We start from the raw sequence: 17423 nt of genomic DNA, 5'->3' as shown, positions 1-17423 counted from the left end.
GGGGAGGTGGTTGGTGGGGTGAGGGACCATGGGGAGGTGGTCGGTGGGGTGAGGGACCATGGGGAGGTGGTTGGTGGGGTGAGGGACCAGGGGGAGGTGGTCGGTGGGGTGATGGACCATGGGGAGGTGGTTGGTGGGGTGAGGGACCTTGGGGAGGTGGTCGGTGGGGTGAGGGACCATGGGGAGGTGGTCGGTGGGGTGAGGGACCATGGGGAGGTGGTCGGTGAGGTGATGGACCATGGAGAGGTGGTCGGTGGGGTGATGGACCATGGGGAAGAGGCCACAGCACCCATAGAGGGTGCTCAGAGGGGTGAGGGTGCTCAAAGAGCGATGGGACCACAGCACCCATGGAAGATGGGTGGTGGGGTGAGGGTCTATGGGGTGGTGGTTGGTGGGGTGAGGAACCATGGGGAGGAAGCCGCAGCACCCATGGAGGGTGCTTGGAGGGGTGAGGGTGCTCAAAGAGTGATGGGACCACAGCACCCATGAAAGGTGGTCGGTGGGGTTAGGATCCATGGGGTGGAGGCTGCAGAACCCATGGAGGGTGCTTGGGGTGACGAGGATGCTCCAAGAGTGATGAGACCACAGGAAGGTGGTTAGTGGGACCACAGCACCCATGGAAGGTGCTCACAGGTCAATGGGACCACAGCACCCATGGAGGGTGGTCAGTGAGGTGACAGATCCACAGCACCCATGGGAGATGCTCAGTGGGGTGATGGCTCCATAGCACCCATGGGAGATGCTTAGTGGGGTGATGGGTCCACAGCACCCATCGAGGGCGGTCAGTGGGGTGATGGGTCCACAGCACCCATGGAAGATGCTCAGTGGGGTGAGGGGACCATGGGGAGGGTCCCCCTCGCTGAGGACCCTGAGTGGGCGCTGTCCCCCTCCCGCTCCCACGGTGACAGTTCCACCCACACCAACCCTGGCGCCAGGATCCGCAACGGCCCCACTGCCTCCGTGCCTCAGTTTCCCCACCGCACTCCTCCGGCCCCGCCGTTGGCAAACAGCGATAAGGCGGTGCCGGTGCTGCCGTCGCCTCCCGGCGCTGCCGGACTTTGAGCTGAGCCGAAGGGCTGAGCCCGGGCACCTCGTGACACCCATGGGGCGCCCCCGGCCCTGGGCAGCCCCCAGCGCGGCCCAACTGGCGCCTGCGTCCCCCCACACCTCTCCCCGTTAGTTACGGGTTTGGACCAAAAAACAGCCCTTTTCCATCATTTTTTCCACCCGGTTCTTAGCAGGCACCATCGGCACCAAATTCCTCCTGGATTTTGCTGAGGAAAAGAGGCCCTGGATGGGAAATTGTCCTGGAGGTGCCGACAGCCCCTCAAATTGCCTAAAAAATACCCTAAAATTCCTTAAAAACATCCTTAAGCCCCCCTTGAATTCCTTAAAATGCTTTTAAATTCCTTAAAAAAACCTTAAATTCCTTAAAAGCACCTTCGAAACTCCCTTAAATTCCATAAAAACACCCTTAAATACCCTTTGAAGTCCTTAAAATGTTGCTTAAAATCCTTGAATTCCTTAAAAATGCCATTAAAAAAAACTTCTAAAATTGCTTGAAGCTCCTTAAATGCCTTAAAAAACCCTTAAATGCCTTAAAAAACCCTTAAATTCCTTAAAAACATCCTTAACCCCCCCTTGAACTCCTTTAAAATGCCTTTAAATTCCTAAAAAAACCTTAAATCCCTTTAAAACACTCTTAAAAACTCCTTAGATTCCTTAAAACCCCTTAAATTCCTTAAAACAGTTACAGATACAGTTCAAAGTCCTTAAAATACACCATAAAATCCCTGAATTCCTTAAAAATACGGTTAAAAACTCAAATTCCTTAAAAATGCCCTTAAAACCCCTTAATTTGCTGTAAAAAAAAAATCTCTTAAATTCCTTAAAACCCCCTTAAATTCCTTAAAAACCCTTTAAATTCCTTAAAAACACCCTTAAATACCCTTTAAAGTCCTTAAAAGGCCCCTTAAAATCCCTGAATTCCTTTAAAAATAGTGTTAAAAAAACCCTAAATTCCTTAAAAACACCCTTAAAATTGATTGAATTCCTTACTGAAAAAAACCTTAAAACTCCTTAAATTCCTTTTAAAAACCCTTAAATTCCTTAAAAATACCCTTAAAACTCCTTTAAGGGCTTTTTAAAGGAGTTTAAAACTCCTTTAAATTTAAAACTCCTTTAAATTCTTTAAAAACACCCTTAAAACCCCTTAAATTCCTTAGGAAAAAAAAAAATGAAAACGCCTAAAATTCCTAAAAATACCTTAAATTGTTAAAATAAAACCTAAAATTCCTTACAAACGCCCTCAATCTCCCCTAAAATCCAGGGGAGGACCCCCCGCCGCCCCCCAACCCGCAGGAGGAATCACCACCGTTCTAGAAAACAAAAAAGCACATTTTTTTATTCAAGTCCAAACCCACAAAATCTTCCCCAAACCCACAAAAATCCACAAAAAAGGGGAAAAAAAATTAAAAATAAAAAAAAAGGCTCCGAGTTTGTTTTTTTTTCTCCTTTTCCCCTTTTCGCTCCGAAGCCGCCCTCGCAATAAATATACAAAAATAGAATAAATTAGGTTAAAAAAACAAAACAAAACGGGGAGGGAACGCTCAGCAAAAAGGGGTCAGAAAACCACCCGAAACCCGACAGGAATAAATAGGGAGAAAACCCAACGCAACCGAATCCCTTTGGGGCTGAACCCCTTTTTTTCTTGCTTGAAATGTGGAAAAACGAAGAGGGAAACGCGCCGCGCGCCCGGGAATCCTCGGCCTCAGCGCCCGCCGGAGGTGGCGCCGCGTCGTCCCCCGGACCGGAGGAAGGATAACACTATCAAGCCCATAATTTAGTGGAAATGATGAGTGGGGGTCATGTGGGGACCCCCCCATATCCCGCCTGCTCCCGCAGCCCCAGCAGTCCGTACGCCAGGCGCTTCTGGTGTCCCGGCAGCCGCACCCCGATGCGCCCCAGGTCCCTGCGGAGACACCGGAATCGCCCCAACCCAACGTTAAGGAGGTGGGATAACCCAAAAAGGTCTTCGGGGTGCTCGTGGGGATGGCGTTGGATCCCCCCGGGGCACCCCAACGCCCGCGGCCAACCCTCGGCGCGGGCGGACAGCGGTGTTCCCATGGGATGGGCAGGTGGATACGGCGCAGCCACACGCGTCGGATAGGGAATGTCTCGTTTTAGGGCGTCCCTCGACGCCATGGATGGGGTTTCCTATCCCGACAGGTTGGTGTGTCCCCAAGGGAGATGGGAGGGGATGGAATGGGGACAGCATGGGGACAACGAGGGGATGGAATGGGGATGGAATGGGGACAGAATGGGGATGGAATGGGGACAGCATGAGGACAGCGAGGGGATGGAATGGGGACAGCACGGGGACAGAAAGGGGATGGAATAGGGACAGCGAGGGGACGGAATGTGGATGGAATGGGGACAGCATGGGGACACCATTGGGACAGAATGGGGATGGAATGGGGACAGCACTTGGACAGCAAGGAGATGGAATGGGGACGGAATGGGGATGGAATGGGGACGGAATGGGGACAGCAAGGGGATGGAATGGGGACAGCATAGGGACAGCACGGGGACACCATCGGGACAGAAAGGCGACGGAATAGGGACAGAATGGGGATGGAATGGGGACAGCACTTGGACAGCAAGGGGATAGAATGGGGACGGAATGGGGATGGAATGGGGACAGCACGAGGACAGCGAGGGGACAGAATGGGGACAGTGAGGGGATGGAATGGGGACAGTGAGGGGACAGAAAGGGGCTGAAATGGGGACAGTGAGGGGACGGAATGGAGATGGAATCGGGACAGTGAGGGGACACCATGGGGACAGAATAGGGACAGCGAGGGGACACTATGGGTCCAGAAAGGGGACGGAATAGGGATAGCACAGGGATACCATGGGGACGGTACAGAGGACAGCAAGGGGGTGGAATGGGGACAGCAAGGGGACAACAAGGAGAAGGAATGGGGACTCCATGAGGACTGGACAAGGACAGCATGGGGACAGCCAAGGGGACGGAATGGGGATGGAATTGGGACACCATAGGGACAGCATAAGGATGGAATGGGGACTATGAGGAACCCCACAGGGACAGCCTGGGGATGGCATGGGGACAGCAAGGAGACACCACAGGGACAGCACAGGGACACCGGGGAGGCACCATAGGGACAGCGTGGGGATGGCACAGCAATACCGCAGGGACAATATCGGGACAGCATGGGGATACCCCAGGGATGGCGTGGAAACACCAAGGGGATGCCATGGGGATGGTAGGAGGATGCCATGGAGACACCATGGGGACGCCAAGGGGACAGTGTGGGGACACTACAGGGACGCAGACTCACTCGCTGGTCATCTGCAGAACCTTCTCGATGGTGCTGTAGCCTGAGGCCATGAAGTGCTCCGTGTACTGCGGCATCCGGATGGACTCCAGCCACTCGGGGACAGAGCGGAAGGGGACGCCCTCGGAGCCGCTGGTGCTGGGCAGGCGGATGGAGACCCTGGGGGGGCAGGAGGGGTGAGAAACGGGGTCGGGGGGACAAACGGTGTGGAGATGGGAGACACTGCAGAACCAGAATGAGGCAGAAAACCCAACGCAAAGATGGAAGAAGTATCGGCAAGAGCCCAACATGAACTGGTGTTGGTCAATAGTGGCTGAACACGAGCCAGCGGTGGCCCCGGTGGCCAAGAGGGCCACCAGCATCCCGGCTTGGCTCAGCCCTGGGGTGGCAGCAGGAGCAGGGAAGGGATTGCACCTCGAATCCTGGGTTCAGTTCTGGCCCCTCACTCCAAGAAGGACCTGGAGGGGCTGGAGCGCATCCGAAGAAGGGAACGGAGCTGGGGAAGGGTCTGGAGAACAGGGGTTGTGGGAGCGGCTGAGGGCCCTGGGGCTGTTTATCCTGGAGAAGAGGAGGCTGAGGGGAGAGCTCATGGCTCTCTGCAGCTCCTGAGAGGAGGTTGTGGGGAGGTGGGTGTTGGGCTCTGCTCCCGAGGGACAAGTGGAAATGGTCTCCAGTTGCATCAGGGCAGGTTCAGATTGAATAGTGGGAAAAAGTCCTTCACCAAAAGGATTCTTAGGCCCTGTCAGGGGCTGCCCAGGGCAGTGGTGGAGTCTCCATCCCTGGAGGGGGTCAAAACATGTTCAGAGGTGGCACTTGGGGCTACGGTTTAGCAGGCACGGTGGGGTCGGGCCAACGGTTGGACTGGATGAGCTCAGAGGGCTCTTCCAACCTCCACGGTCGCCCAATTCTATGAGTTACAAAAAGCACAGGGGCAAAGAACCTCGTGAGAAGGCGCGAAAAAGCGACACAAGAACACAAAGGTCCGAGTCTTCGATGCTAAGAGCAACACCAGAACACCGAGAAGCCTCCTTGCCCCGTGCCAGCGTTCTCCACATCTCACCGGGGGTCAAAGTCTGCCACAGCCTTGAGGGAGTCGGGGGCGCGGATGAGTTTGTCGAGGATGCTGACGATATCGGCAAACTTGGGGCGCCGGCTGCGGTCCTGCAGCCAGCACTGCATCATCAGCTGGTAGATGGCAGAGGGACAATCCAGGGGCGCGGGGAGGCGGAAGCCCTCATTGATGGCCTTCATCACCTACGAGAAGGAGGAGGTTGAGTGGTCCTCCTCAAAAAAGGTGTCTGTTTGCAAGGACGCCCCCAAAAATGGGTGGTGGAGGAGGGTGGAGGCTCACCTCATGGTTTGAGAGCTCCCAGTATGGTCTCTCGCCGTAGGACATCACCTCCCACATGACGATGCCGTAGCTCCAGACATCGCTGGCGGAGGTGAACTTGCGGTAGGAGATGGCTTCGGGTGCCGTCCAACGGATGGGGATCTTCCCACCCTACAGCGACAGTGGGGTCAACCTTGCATTCCCCCAAGACTCCCCCTCCATGGCCAACCACTCAACCTTGGTGCCACTTACGCTGGTGGTGTAGGTGGCTTCAGGGTCGTCTTCCAACACCCTTGAAAGGCCGAAATCGGACACTTTGCACACCAGGCTGCTGTTCACCAAAATGTTGCGGGCGGCCAGATCCCGGTGGACATAATTCATGTTGGCCAAGTACTTCATGCCAGCAGCGATGCCTCTCAACATCCCCACCAGCTGGATGACGCCAAATTCCCCCTCCTTTTCCTGGGAAAAAGGGAGAATCCAGCCTCGAACCCACCTCTCACCCCACCTTCTGTGGTGGCTTTGGGTGGTTCCACCACCTGGTAATCCCTGCCCGGGGCAGGACAATGCCATCACGCTTCACCTACCCGCAGGAATTTATCCAGCGCGCCGTTCTCCATGTACTCTGTGATGATCATGAAGGGCTTGTCTGGACAAAAAAATGAGCCAAAATGGGTAAATCCTCCCCAAATCCCCTCAGCCTCACACCCCAAAATCCAAAAAAACCCTAAACCAACACCTCCAAGACCCCAACCCCCCTGAAACCTCCAAAAGAACCCCAAAACTCATCAACCCTTGCCCAAAAATCTGATCACCCCAATATCCCACCACCCAAAGCCCTTCCCTCGCCTCAAAATGATCCAACTCTCCTCAACCCTCCCAAAAGCCAACCCCCAACCCCCTCCAATACTGAAAGAAACCCAAGAGCCCCAAACCCCACCCCACCAACCCCCTCCAACCATCCCCCAAGAACCCAACCCCCAAACATCGTTGCTCAAAATGCCCCATTTTGGTTTTTTTTTGAGGGGACACCATGGGCACTCACACTTGGAGACGACCCCTTCCAGGCGGATGATGTTTTGGTGGCAGAACTGGCCCATGATGGTGGCTTCGCTCAAGAAATCCACTCGTTGCTTCTCCGTGTAACCCACCTTCAAGGTCTTGATGGCCACCGGCACCTCCTTCTTACCACGTTTCAGGGTGCCCTTGTAGACCTCCCCAAATTCACCTGCTCGGAGGAAGGGTGAATGTTTAACCCCCATCACGGCCCATCTTTGGAGTCTCTTTGGGGTGAAGAAGCCACCTGAGGACCTACCAGCGCCAATGACCTTCTGGCGGGTGATGAAGGATGGAGGGATCTCAGTGGTGAACTTGAGCATGGCTTGGTTGGGGTCTTCATAGGTGTGGGGGTCAACGTAGGTCTTGAGGGGCTTCAGCTGGTCTGTGGGGTGCAGGAGGTGGGGTGTCAGCACCCGTGTGACCCCCCCTCCATCCCTGTTGACCCCACTGTCCCATTGCTCACCTGACTTGGAGAAGTAGACGTCCTCGGCGGACTGGCGTGGCCGCGACCTCCTCTTCCTACAGAAAAGCAGTGGTTTGCCCCCCAAAATCAGCCCTCACCCGTCTTTGGAAAAACGGTATTTTGAGGGGGGTTTTGGGGTGTTTTTTTGGGGGGTATCTCCTTACCGCCGGAGGATGTAGAGGAGAGTGGCCAGGAGGAGGACAACAAAGATGACACCTATGACAGAGCCACTGATGACAGCAGCAGACGCCATGGACTCGGCACCTGCGGGACGATGCGGGGGGTTGGGGTGATCCAGGCACCCCCGGAGCCCCCCCAGATCCTGCGCCCCGGCTCGGTCCTCACCCTCGGGGAGGGTCTCGAAGTCGTGCTGAGGGCTGTAGGCGCCGTGGCCGTCCGGGGTCAGCGCCTGGACCCGCACCACGTAGGCGGTGGCAGGGGACAGCTTGGGGATGGTGACGGAGGTGCCCTCACAACGCAGCACCGAGTAGCTGTTCTCGTCCACCTGCGGAGAGCCGTGGGGGCGAGGGTGGAGATGACACAGGGGAGGGGACACGGATGGAGGGGTGACGGGGATGGAGGGGTGACACGGATGGAGGTGATGCAGGTGGAGGGGTGACATGGATGGAGGGGTGACGGGGATGGAGGAGATGCAGATGGAGGAGTGATACAGATGGAGGTGACGCAGGTGGAGGGGTGACATAAATGGAAGAGTGACACGGATGGAGGTGACACAGATGGAGGGGTGACACAGATGGAGGGGTGACACAGATGGAGGTGACGCGGATGGAGGTGACGCGGATGGAGGTGACGCGGATGGAGGTGACGCGGATGGAGGAGATGCGGATGGAGGGGTGATGGGGATGGAGGTGACACAGATGGAGGGGTGACACGGAGGTGACGCAGGTAGAGGGGTGACGTGGATGGAGGTGATGCAGATGGAGGGGTGACACAGATGGAGGTGACACAGATGGAGGGGTGACGGGGATGGAGGAGATGCAGATGGAGGTGACACAGATGCAGGGGTGACGGGGATGGAGGTGACACAGGTGGAGGGGTGACGTGGATGGAGGTGATGCGGATGGAGAGGTGACGGGGATGGAGGGGTGACGTGGATGGAGGAGATGTGGATGGAGGGGTGACGGGGATGGAGGTGATGCAGATGGAGGGGTGATACAGATGGAGGGGTGATACAGATGGAGAGGTGATGGGGATGGAGGTGACACAGATGGAGGGGTGACGCGGATGGAGGTGACACGGAGGTGACATAGATGCAGGGGTGATGGGGATGGAGGTGACACAGATGGAGGGGTGATGCGGATGGAGGTGACACGGAGGTGACATAGATGCAGGGGTGATGGGGATGGAGGTGACACAGGTGGAGGGGTGACGGGGATGGAGGGTGGACACAGCTAGAGGGTGAGGATGGAGGTGGTGTGGATGGATGGATGGATGGATGGATGGATGGATGGATGGATGGAGGTGATGTGGATGGTGTGACACGGATGGGGAGATGACAGATGGAGGTTATGTGGATGGAGGTGACAGGGATGGATGGAGGTGACAGGGATGGATGGAGGTGACTGACAGGGATAGGTGTGAGGATGGAAATGACGTGGATGGAGGTGACACCGATGGGAATGTGACACAGACGGGGAGGTTACCTGGATGGGTGCAACGGTGGAGGTGACGTGGATGGGGGTAAGGGTGGAGGTGACACGGGTAGGGGGGACGGATTTTGGGGTGGTGGGGCCGAAGCTGTGACACGGGACAGACCTTCTTGCTGTAGGTGACCTCGTACTTCCAGACTCGACTCTGCTGCCGGGACGGCACCGTCCAGGAGAGGGTCAGGCTGGTGGCCGTCCGTCCATCCAGGCTCACTGACGTCACCCGGGGTGGCTCTGCCGTGGGGGACACGGACGTCACTGGGGTGTCCTGTGAGGACAGGGTGGTGTCCCCACGGCGGATGCCGGTGGCCCCTTACCCGTCTGGTTGACGCTGATGGTGGCGGTGGCCACGCTCCGGCGGTGGCTGTAGGGGGACACCCCGTTGCGAGCCTCCACGGTGAAGGTGTAGTTGACGTGGGGTTCCAGGTCGGTGACGGTGAGGCCGGTGGCCGTCAGCCCGCGCGGGGGCTGTGAGAAGCGGACGCCGCCGTCGCAGGGTCGGCACTCGCCGCTCTCGGGCCAGCACTGCTCGCAGCTGACGCTGTAGGTGACGTCCTGGCGGCCACCCGCGTCGGCCGGGGGACCCCAGCGCAGCTGCACCGACGCCCCCAACCCCACGGCCGTCACGGCCTGGGGGGGCGAGGGGGGACCTGGGGGAGCGGGGAGATGGGGATCAGGGGAGGGGTGCCCTGCCTCAGTTTGCCCTCCTGAAAAGGTCACTGATGAGCTGTGCCTCAGTTTCCCCCTCATGGTCACTTTGTGCCTCAGTTTCCCCACCCAGATCACTTCGTGCCTCAGTTTCCCCCCCCCAGGTCACTTTGTGCCTCAGTTTCCCCCCCTCCAGGTCACTTTGTGCCTCAGCTTCCCCCCCACGGTCACTTTATGCCTCAGTTTCCCCCCCCCAGGTCACTTCGTGCCTCAGTTTCACTTCCCCCCAGGTCACTTCGTGCCTCAGTTTCCCCCCCAGGTCACTTTGTGCCTCAGTTTCCCTGCCCAGATCACTTCGTGCCTCAGTTTCCCCCCCAAGCCACTTTGTACCTCAGTTCCCCCCCCCCTCCCCTCAGCAGTCACTTCGTGCCTCAATTTCGCCCCCCCCCCCCCAAGATCACTTCATGCCTCAGTTTCCCCCACTCACGTCACTTTGTGCCTCAGTTTCAACCCCCCAGATCACTTTGTGCCTCAGTTCCCCCCCCCTCCCCAGCAGTCACTTCGTGCCTCAGTTTCCCCTGCGGTCACTCACGGGTGCAGGGCTGGTCGGGGGGGTCTGCGGGGGTGCGGAAGAAGCCATCCTGGCAGGGGCAGGCGGTGGCGGCGGGCGGCGAGGGCAGCGTGTGGGGCGGGCAGGGGCGACAGGCGTCCCCCGACACCACCGCCTTGAAGGAGCCGGGGGGGCAGGCTGGGGGGGCACAGAGTGACAGCGGTGAGACCCCGAGTGGGGACCGGGGGAGGTCCCTATTGTCCAGCTTCTTTGTTACTGGGACCCCCCAAAACCCCCCTTTCCGGCTGAGCCCCGTCACACTCGTTACACCGATGATGCTCAAGGGTGGGGATGAGGGCGCTGTCTCTGCCCTCTGCACCCAGAGTGGGGATTTTGGGGGATTTCACCCCATTTTGCAGCTTTGTGACCAATCGGGGAGGGCGGACAGGACCCCCCCAAACCCCCCCTCCTGGCTGAGCCCCCCCCCCCCCCCGAACCCCTGTCCCAGCTGAGCCCCGTCACGCTCGTTACACCGATGGTGCTCAAGGGTGGGGATGAGGGCTCTCTGCACCCAGAGTGGGGATTTTAGGGTTTGTCACCCCATTTTGCAGCTTTGTGACCAATGAGGGGGGGACAAGACCCCCCCAAACCCCCCCTCCCAGCTGAGCCCTGTCACGCTCGTTACACTGATGATGCTCAAGGGTGAGGATGAGGGCACTGCCTCTGCTCTCTGCACCCAGAGTGGGGATTTTAGGGTTTTTCACCCCATTTTGCAGCTTTGTGACTGACGTGGAGGGGGGGACAGGACCCCCCAAACCCCCCCTCCAGCCGAGCCCTGTCACGCTCGCTGCACCGATGATGCTCAAGGTGCCCTGACCCAGGGAAGCCACAGCTGCCCCATCCCTGGAGGGGTTCCAGGCCAGGATGATGGGCTTCAGAGCCCCTGATCCAGTGGGAGGTACCCCCGGAATGGATCTGGATGGACTTGGAGGTCCCTTCCACCGCACCCCCACGGTTCCCCGCCACGCCCTACCTTGGCAGCTCTCGCCCACTCTCTCGTAGCCGGCGCGGCACAGGCACTCGCCGATGGGCACCAGCCACTCGCCGTCGGCGTTGCAGTGCAGCGCCGGCGCCTGTTCGGCCACCGCGGCCTCCACGCACGTGCCCCGCACCTCGGCCAAGGTCTGCGAGTCGGCGCCGGCCACCGTCTCCGGGAAGCGAGCCATGCCGCGCACCACGGCCGGGCAGCGCTTGTAGTAGATCCTCACCGAGAGCAGCGCCACGCACGCCCCCAGGTCCTGGAAAGCCAAGTAGAAACCCTTCCGATGAAGGGGTCCCACCGAGCGCACCTCAACGTTGAGTTTGACGTTGCGAGAAGCAAAGTCTTCCTGGACGGTGATTTCATCGGGAGCGATGGTGTCGATCTTCTTGAATTGTCTCTTCTGGAAGTTGGTGCCGTAATCCACGTCGGATTCGGCGTAGTAGAGGTTGAAGGTCTCCTTGCAGGAGCCGCCGCCGGCGGTGGGGAAGCTGTTGCAGTCGCGGACGGTGAATTGGAGTTCGATGAAGATGCGCTGGGCCACCCCGCGGTAGATCCAGTTGGTGCGCAGCCAGTTCTCCTGCTCGCCCTCCAGAACGTTGCACACCGAGTAGATGTAGATCAAGGAGTCGTTGAAGACGTTCTGCAGCAGGTCCCACTGCACCCAGGGAGGAATGGCGGTTAGCAGGGAAACTGAGGCACGGCGGGCAGTGCTCTTGGTCACCATGGATGCACTTGTCCTCATCCCTGTGGATGCCCTTATCTTCATCTCCGGGAGTATCCCCACTCCCATGGGTGTCCCCATCTCCATCCCCATGGAGGACCCTATGTCCATGGAAGTTCTAGTCCCTGTTCCCATGTAGGTCCCCAACCCCATGGAAGTTCCAGTCCTTATCTCCATTGAGGTCCCTACTCCCACGGGAGATCTCCACGGATCCCCCTGTCCCCATCCCCACGGGTGTTCCCCTCCCCAAGGATGCTCCCATCGCCACACATGTCTCCATCCCCAAGGTCACCCCCCATCCCCACTGAGGTCCCCATTCCCATGAGGTCCCATCTCCAACTCCATGGAGGTCTCTGTTTCTGTGGGAGTTCAGTCCCTCTCTCCATGGGGGTCCCCAACACCATGAGAGGTCTCCAGTGATGCCCCCGTGCCTGTCCCCTTGGGTATTCCTGTTCCCGTGGGTGTCCCCATTCCCATGGAAGTCCCTATGGATGTCCCCATCCCCGGTGTGGGCTCTCGGGGAGCTGCTGGCCAGCGGGCGGGATGCCGGGGTCCCCAGGTGCTCACCCCTTTGCCGTAGGGATGCGTGAGCCATCCCAGCTCCCCCTGCGCCTTGGCGAAATCCAGCAGGACAACTGAGGGGAGAGGAGAGGGGACGTCAGCAGGGTGGGTGCAAAGCCTGGGAGATGACACCAGGACCTACAGTCGCTTCCAGGACACGCAGATGCCACCAAGACACCCAGATGCCTCTTGGACCTCTGGATGGCTCTGGGACCCACAGACATCCCCCGGGACCCACTGATGTCCCTAGGACTCACAGATGTTCCCCAGGACCATAGCTGTCCCTGAGACCTGTGGATGTTCCCGGGATCCACAGATGTCCATGGGACCTGTGGATGTCCATAGGACCCACAGATGCCGCTGGGATCCGTGTGTATATCCCTGGGACCCACAGATGTCCCCCACATCCAGAGATGTCCTTGGGAACCATGGGTCTATCCATGGGACCCATGGATGTTCCCCAGGACCCACAGTTGACCCTGGGATCCATAGTTGTCCCTGGGGCTCACGGATGACCCTGGGACCCATGTCTGTATCCCCGGGACCCACAGATGTCCCTCAGGACCCCCAGATGACGTCCCCATGACCCATGGATGCCCCCCAGGCCCCACAAGCATCCCTGGGACCCCCCTCAGAAGATCCCCTGGGAGCCGTGCCGAGCCCGGGCAGACATGCCGCGGCACGCCGGGCGCTCCAGCGAGGGCGGTGGCCGGATCCTGCACCCGGGAGAGGAAGAGGAGGCCGGGAGGGAAGCGGTGACGGGTGGTGGCCCCCCCTTTGGTGAATCAGCCCCCAGGAATGCGCCCGGACGCCCGGGTTCACCCGTGGGGTGGGGTGGGCGAGCTCCGGGGTCCCCCCTCGCCTCAACATTCTCTGCTGAGAACGAGCGAACTCATGACAGCCCCCGCGATGGTGAAGTCTCGGTGGAAGCTCGGGAGCCTGGTTTGGAGGGGACATGCAGCTCCGTTCCCACCGCGCTGCCCACGGCCAGGGTCAGGAAGGATGCCGGGGCGGATATCCCGGCTTTCCTGCGCCTGGAATTCCCCCCACAGCTCCGGAGAGCGGAAAGGCGGCGGGAGGCCATCCGGGAGCCGAGTCGGTGGGTTCTCTGCAGGGTGTCCCCACCCTGCGCTGAGTCAGGGCAAAAGCCCGGGGCTGCGGCTGTTGAGTCAAGGGGTGCAGCTCCTCGGGGCGCGCCCCACCACCATCACCGCCATCTCCATCGCCATCATCAACACGGCCATCACCACCATCTCCCTCACCACCATAAACGTGGCCATCACCATCATCTCCCTCGTCATCATCAACACGGCCACCGCCATCTCCCTCGACATCATCAACATAGCCATCACCACCATCTCCCTCACCACCATCAACATGGCCATCACCACCATCTCCCTCGCCACCATCAACACAGCCATCACCACCACTATGTCCCTCACCACCATCAACACGGCCATCACCACCATCTCCCTCGCCATCATCAACACGGCCACCACCACCACCATCCACACACCCATAACCGCCACCACCACCGTCACCCGCAGCCGCCGCAGCGCCTTCCCCACACGCATCTCCCCCTCCAGCCCCACCATCACTGTCACTGCTCCATTTCCATCAGCTCTGCTGGTGCCGCCACCACCGCACTCCTCAGCTGCATCCTTGTCTCCATCCCAACTGCATTTTCATTCCTATCCCTGTCCTGTTCCCATCCCAATCTTAATCCCAATCCCAAAAGGAATCCCAATCTGAACGCAAATCCTGATCTGATTCTCAGTCTTAATCCCATCCCCATCCTCATCCCATTCTGAATCCCAGTCCCTTTCCCATCTCAATCTGAATCCAAATGCCAATCCGAATCCCAGTCCTAATCCCATCCCAATCTGAATCCCAATCCGAATCCCAGTCCTAATCCCATCCCATCCCGAACCCCAGTCCCCAAATTAATCCCAGTCCCGTTCCCATCCCAATCCCCATCCCATCCCAATCCCCATTCCGTCCCAATCCCATCCCCATCCCAATCTTAATCTAAATCCCAATCTGAATCTCAGTCCTAATCCCATCCCATTCTGAATCCCAGTCCCTTTCCCATCCCAATTTGAATCCAAATCCCAGCCCCAATCTCAGCCCCTCTCCTGTCCCAATCTGAATCCAAATCTCGGTCCGAACCCCATCCTATTCTGAATCCGAGTCCCCAAATGAATTCCAGTCCCATTCCCAATCCCATTCCCAATCCCTTTACACCCCCCCCTTTGCCCGATTCTGCCCTTTCCCCCAAAGCGACGCAAACGCCCCCAAATCCCGCTGCCCCCCCAACCCCCTCCGGCACCGAACCCCTTATTTTAGGTTTTAGGGGTGATTTAGGGCTTATTTTTCAGGTTATTTTTGGTCTTATTTTAGGGGGTTTTACCCCATTTTTATACGCGGAGAGGATTTTCCACCCCCGCCTCCGATTTATTTGCATTCAGGGCCAGATCCTTCCCTCAAAAAGCGTCGGATTCCACCCTTCCCGGGGAGATTTTTAGAAATTTCATGAAGAAAAAAATTAAATATATGTATGAAAAAAAGTTACTTTCCCCCCTTTTCCACAAACTCCCCCTTTTCCCCTCAAACCCTGCGAGGTGCAATTTGCTTTTCCCATCGCTTTTTTGGGGTTTTCCTGACATTGTTCCCGGTCCCTGGGCCGGATCCTGCTCGCCCCGTGGGAAACGCTCCGCTTTGGGCCCGATTCCCCCTTTTTTTGGGTGATTTTCTTCCACACCCCCTGAAGCTCCGGATAAAAACCTGCCCCAAAACCGCCGTTTCCCCCCATTTTACCCTCTCCCCCCATTTCCCCTTCCCCCCCCCTTTAGCTTTCCCCCATTCCAGCCCCCATCTTACCTTCCCCTCTCCTTTACCTTCCCCTCTCATTTTACCTTTTCCCCCCTTATTTTACCTTTCCCCCCTCATTTTACCTTTTCCCCCCCATTTTAGCCCCTCAATTTTACCTCCTCCCCTTCTCCCCCTTTTAACTTCTCCCCCCTTTTTAACATTTTCCCTCCTCTTTCCCCCTCTTTTCAATTTCTCCCCCCTTTTACCTTCCCCCCTCTTTTATTCCCCCCTTTTTACCTTTCTCCCCTTTCTCCCCCCTTTAACTCTTCTCCACCCCTTTAACTTCTCCCCCTCTTTTTCATTTCCCCCTTTTTAACTTTCTCCCCCCTTTAACTCTTCTCTCCCCTTTTTACCTTTCCTCTCCCCCTCTAACTCTCCCCTTTAACTCTTCCCCCCTTTTTAATCCCCCCTCTTTAACTCTTCTCCCCCCCAACTCTCCCCCCTTTTTAACTCTTCTCTCCCCCTTTAACTTTCTCCCCTCTTTTTAATTCCCCCTCTTTTTAACTTTCTGCCCCCCTTTAACTCTTCTCCCCTCTCTTTAACTTTCCTCCCCCCCCGTTTAACTTTCCCCCCTCTTTAATTTCCCCCCTTTAACTCTTCTCCCCCTTTTTCTCCCCCCTTTTTACCTTTCCTCTCCCTCTCTCACTCCCTCCCCATCTTTAACTCTTCCCCCCTCCTTTTCACCTCCCTCTCCCCCCTTTAACTCTTCCCCCCTCTAACTCTCCCCCTTTTTAGCTCTTCTCCCCTCCTTTAGCTCCTCTCCCCCCTTTAATTCCCCCCTTTTTACCTTTCCTCTCCCCCTTTAACTCTTCCCCCAACTCTCCCTCTTTTTAACTCTTCTCCCCTCCTTTAACTCTTCTCCCCCCCTTTAATTCCCCCTTCCCACCTTTCCTCCCCCCTTTAACTTCCCCCCTTTTAACTCTTCTCCTCCTCTTTAACTTTTCTCCCCCCTTTTTACCTTTCCTCTCCCCCTTTAACTCTTCTCCCCTCCTTTAACTCTTCTCTCCCCTCTTTAACTTTCCTCCCCCCCCGTTTAACTCTTCTCCCCCCCTTTAATTCCCCCTTTTTACCCTTCTCCCCCCCTTTAACTCTTCCCCCCCTCTAACTCTTTCCCCCCTCTCCCCCCTCGGTCTCCCTCGGTCTCCCCCGGTCCCCCCCGTACCTCTCTCCGCCGCCAGACGGGGCAGGAGGAGCCCGAGGAGGGCGATGCGGGCGGTGCTGAGGCCCATGGCGGGCCCGGCCCGGGGGCTGCGCGGCGGCCGCTCCGCTTCATTCATGTCCCGGGGCCGACACCGCCCAGCGCGGACCAGTGCGGGACTGGGAGGGACTGGGAGGGGCGGGGCGGGGCCACCCCCAGCGCCGGGAACGGCCCCGCCGATCCGGATCGGGCCCGGGGCGCTCAGTGCCTGATCCGGATCGGGCCCGGGGCGCTCAGTGCCTGATCCGGATCGGGCCCGGGGCGCTCAGTGCCTGATCCGGATCGGGCCCGGAGCACTGAGTGTCTGATCCGGATCGGGCCCGGGGTGCTGAGTTCGTGGCTCGGGATCGGTCCCGGGACGATGAATGCCTGATTCGGATCGGTCCCGCAGCACCGTTCCCGTGGATCCGGATCGATCCCACGGTGCTGGGCTCGCAGGACCGGATCCATCCCACAGCACCCTTCCCATGGATCCGAATCGGTTCCGCATCACTATTCCCGTGGATCCGAATCAGTCCCGGCATGTTGAGTGCCTGATCCGGATCGGTCCCGGAGTGTTGAGTGTCTGATCCGGATCGTTCCCGGGGCGCTCAGTGCCTGATCCGGATCGGTCCCGCAGCACAGTGTCCGTGGATCCGGATCCGTCCCCCAGCACCCTTCCCATGGATCCGAATCGGTTCCGCATCACCATTCCCGTGGATCCGGATCAGTCCCGGGGTGCTGGGTGCCTGATCCGGATCGGTTCCGGGGCGCTGAGCTCGTGGGTCCAGAGCCATCCCACAGCATCCAGACCGTGGGTCCGGATCGGTGCTGCGGTGCACACACCCCCCCCCCCCCCCCGGCCCGGCGCCGAAGGGGTTAATCGCTCCCGTTCATTCATGAACCGCGTGGGAAGGGGGCGGGGCAGTGCGAGCACTGGGAGACACTGGGGGGCACTGGGAGACACTGGGGGCAC

General features: G+C 58.3%; 2 protein-coding genes across 2 annotated transcripts; both read right to left on the bottom strand.

The window, feature by feature from the left end:
• Positions 1–2834: 2834 nt before the first annotated feature.
• Positions 2835–16597, bottom strand: EPHA2 (EPH receptor A2). Its single transcript, XM_054086013.1, has 17 exons — positions 16433–16597; positions 12406–12473; positions 11109–11772; positions 10118–10273; positions 9195–9527; positions 8987–9111; positions 7556–7715; positions 7375–7474; positions 7211–7266; positions 7004–7129; positions 6734–6916; positions 6276–6337; positions 5941–6150; positions 5710–5859; positions 5419–5612; positions 4362–4517; positions 2835–2971 (listed from the first exon to the last, which is right to left on the bottom strand). Exons 1-17 carry the CDS (start codon positions 16545–16547, stop codon positions 2866–2868), a joined length of 2964 nt encoding a protein of 987 aa, XP_053941988.1. The 5' UTR covers positions 16548–16597; the 3' UTR covers positions 2835–2865.
• LOC128854262 (uncharacterized) lies at positions 12483–14140 on the bottom strand. The gene is given in 3 exon segments (XM_054086015.1): positions 12483–13525; positions 13528–13598; positions 13600–14140. Coding segments are annotated over 3 exon segments (729 nt in total). The 5' UTR covers positions 13995–14140; the 3' UTR covers positions 12483–13262.
• Positions 16598–17423: the final 826 nt, after the last annotated feature.

Source organism: Cuculus canorus, chromosome 21 (assembly GCF_017976375.1).
Source record: "Cuculus canorus isolate bCucCan1 chromosome 21, bCucCan1.pri, whole genome shotgun sequence".
Classification (NCBI taxonomy): Eukaryota; Metazoa; Chordata; class Aves; order Cuculiformes; family Cuculidae; genus Cuculus; species Cuculus canorus.
The sequence above is the reverse complement of the archived record's forward strand: the minus strand, read 5'-3'. Positions and strand labels throughout refer to the sequence as shown.

Coding starts and splice junctions, on each gene's coding strand:
- EPHA2 (XM_054086013.1), bottom strand. CDS start 16,547: ATGAATGAAGCGGAGCGGCCGCCGCGCAGCCCCCGGGCCGGGCCCGCC. Junction 11,773..12,405: donor CGCATCCCTACGGCAAAGGG/GTGAGCACCTGG, acceptor CCCTGGGTGCAG/TGGGACCTGCTGCAGAACGT. Junction 2,972..4,361: donor GTTCTGCAGATGACCAGCGA/GTGAGTCTGCGT, acceptor GTGTCTCCGCAG/GGACCTGGGGCGCATCGGGG.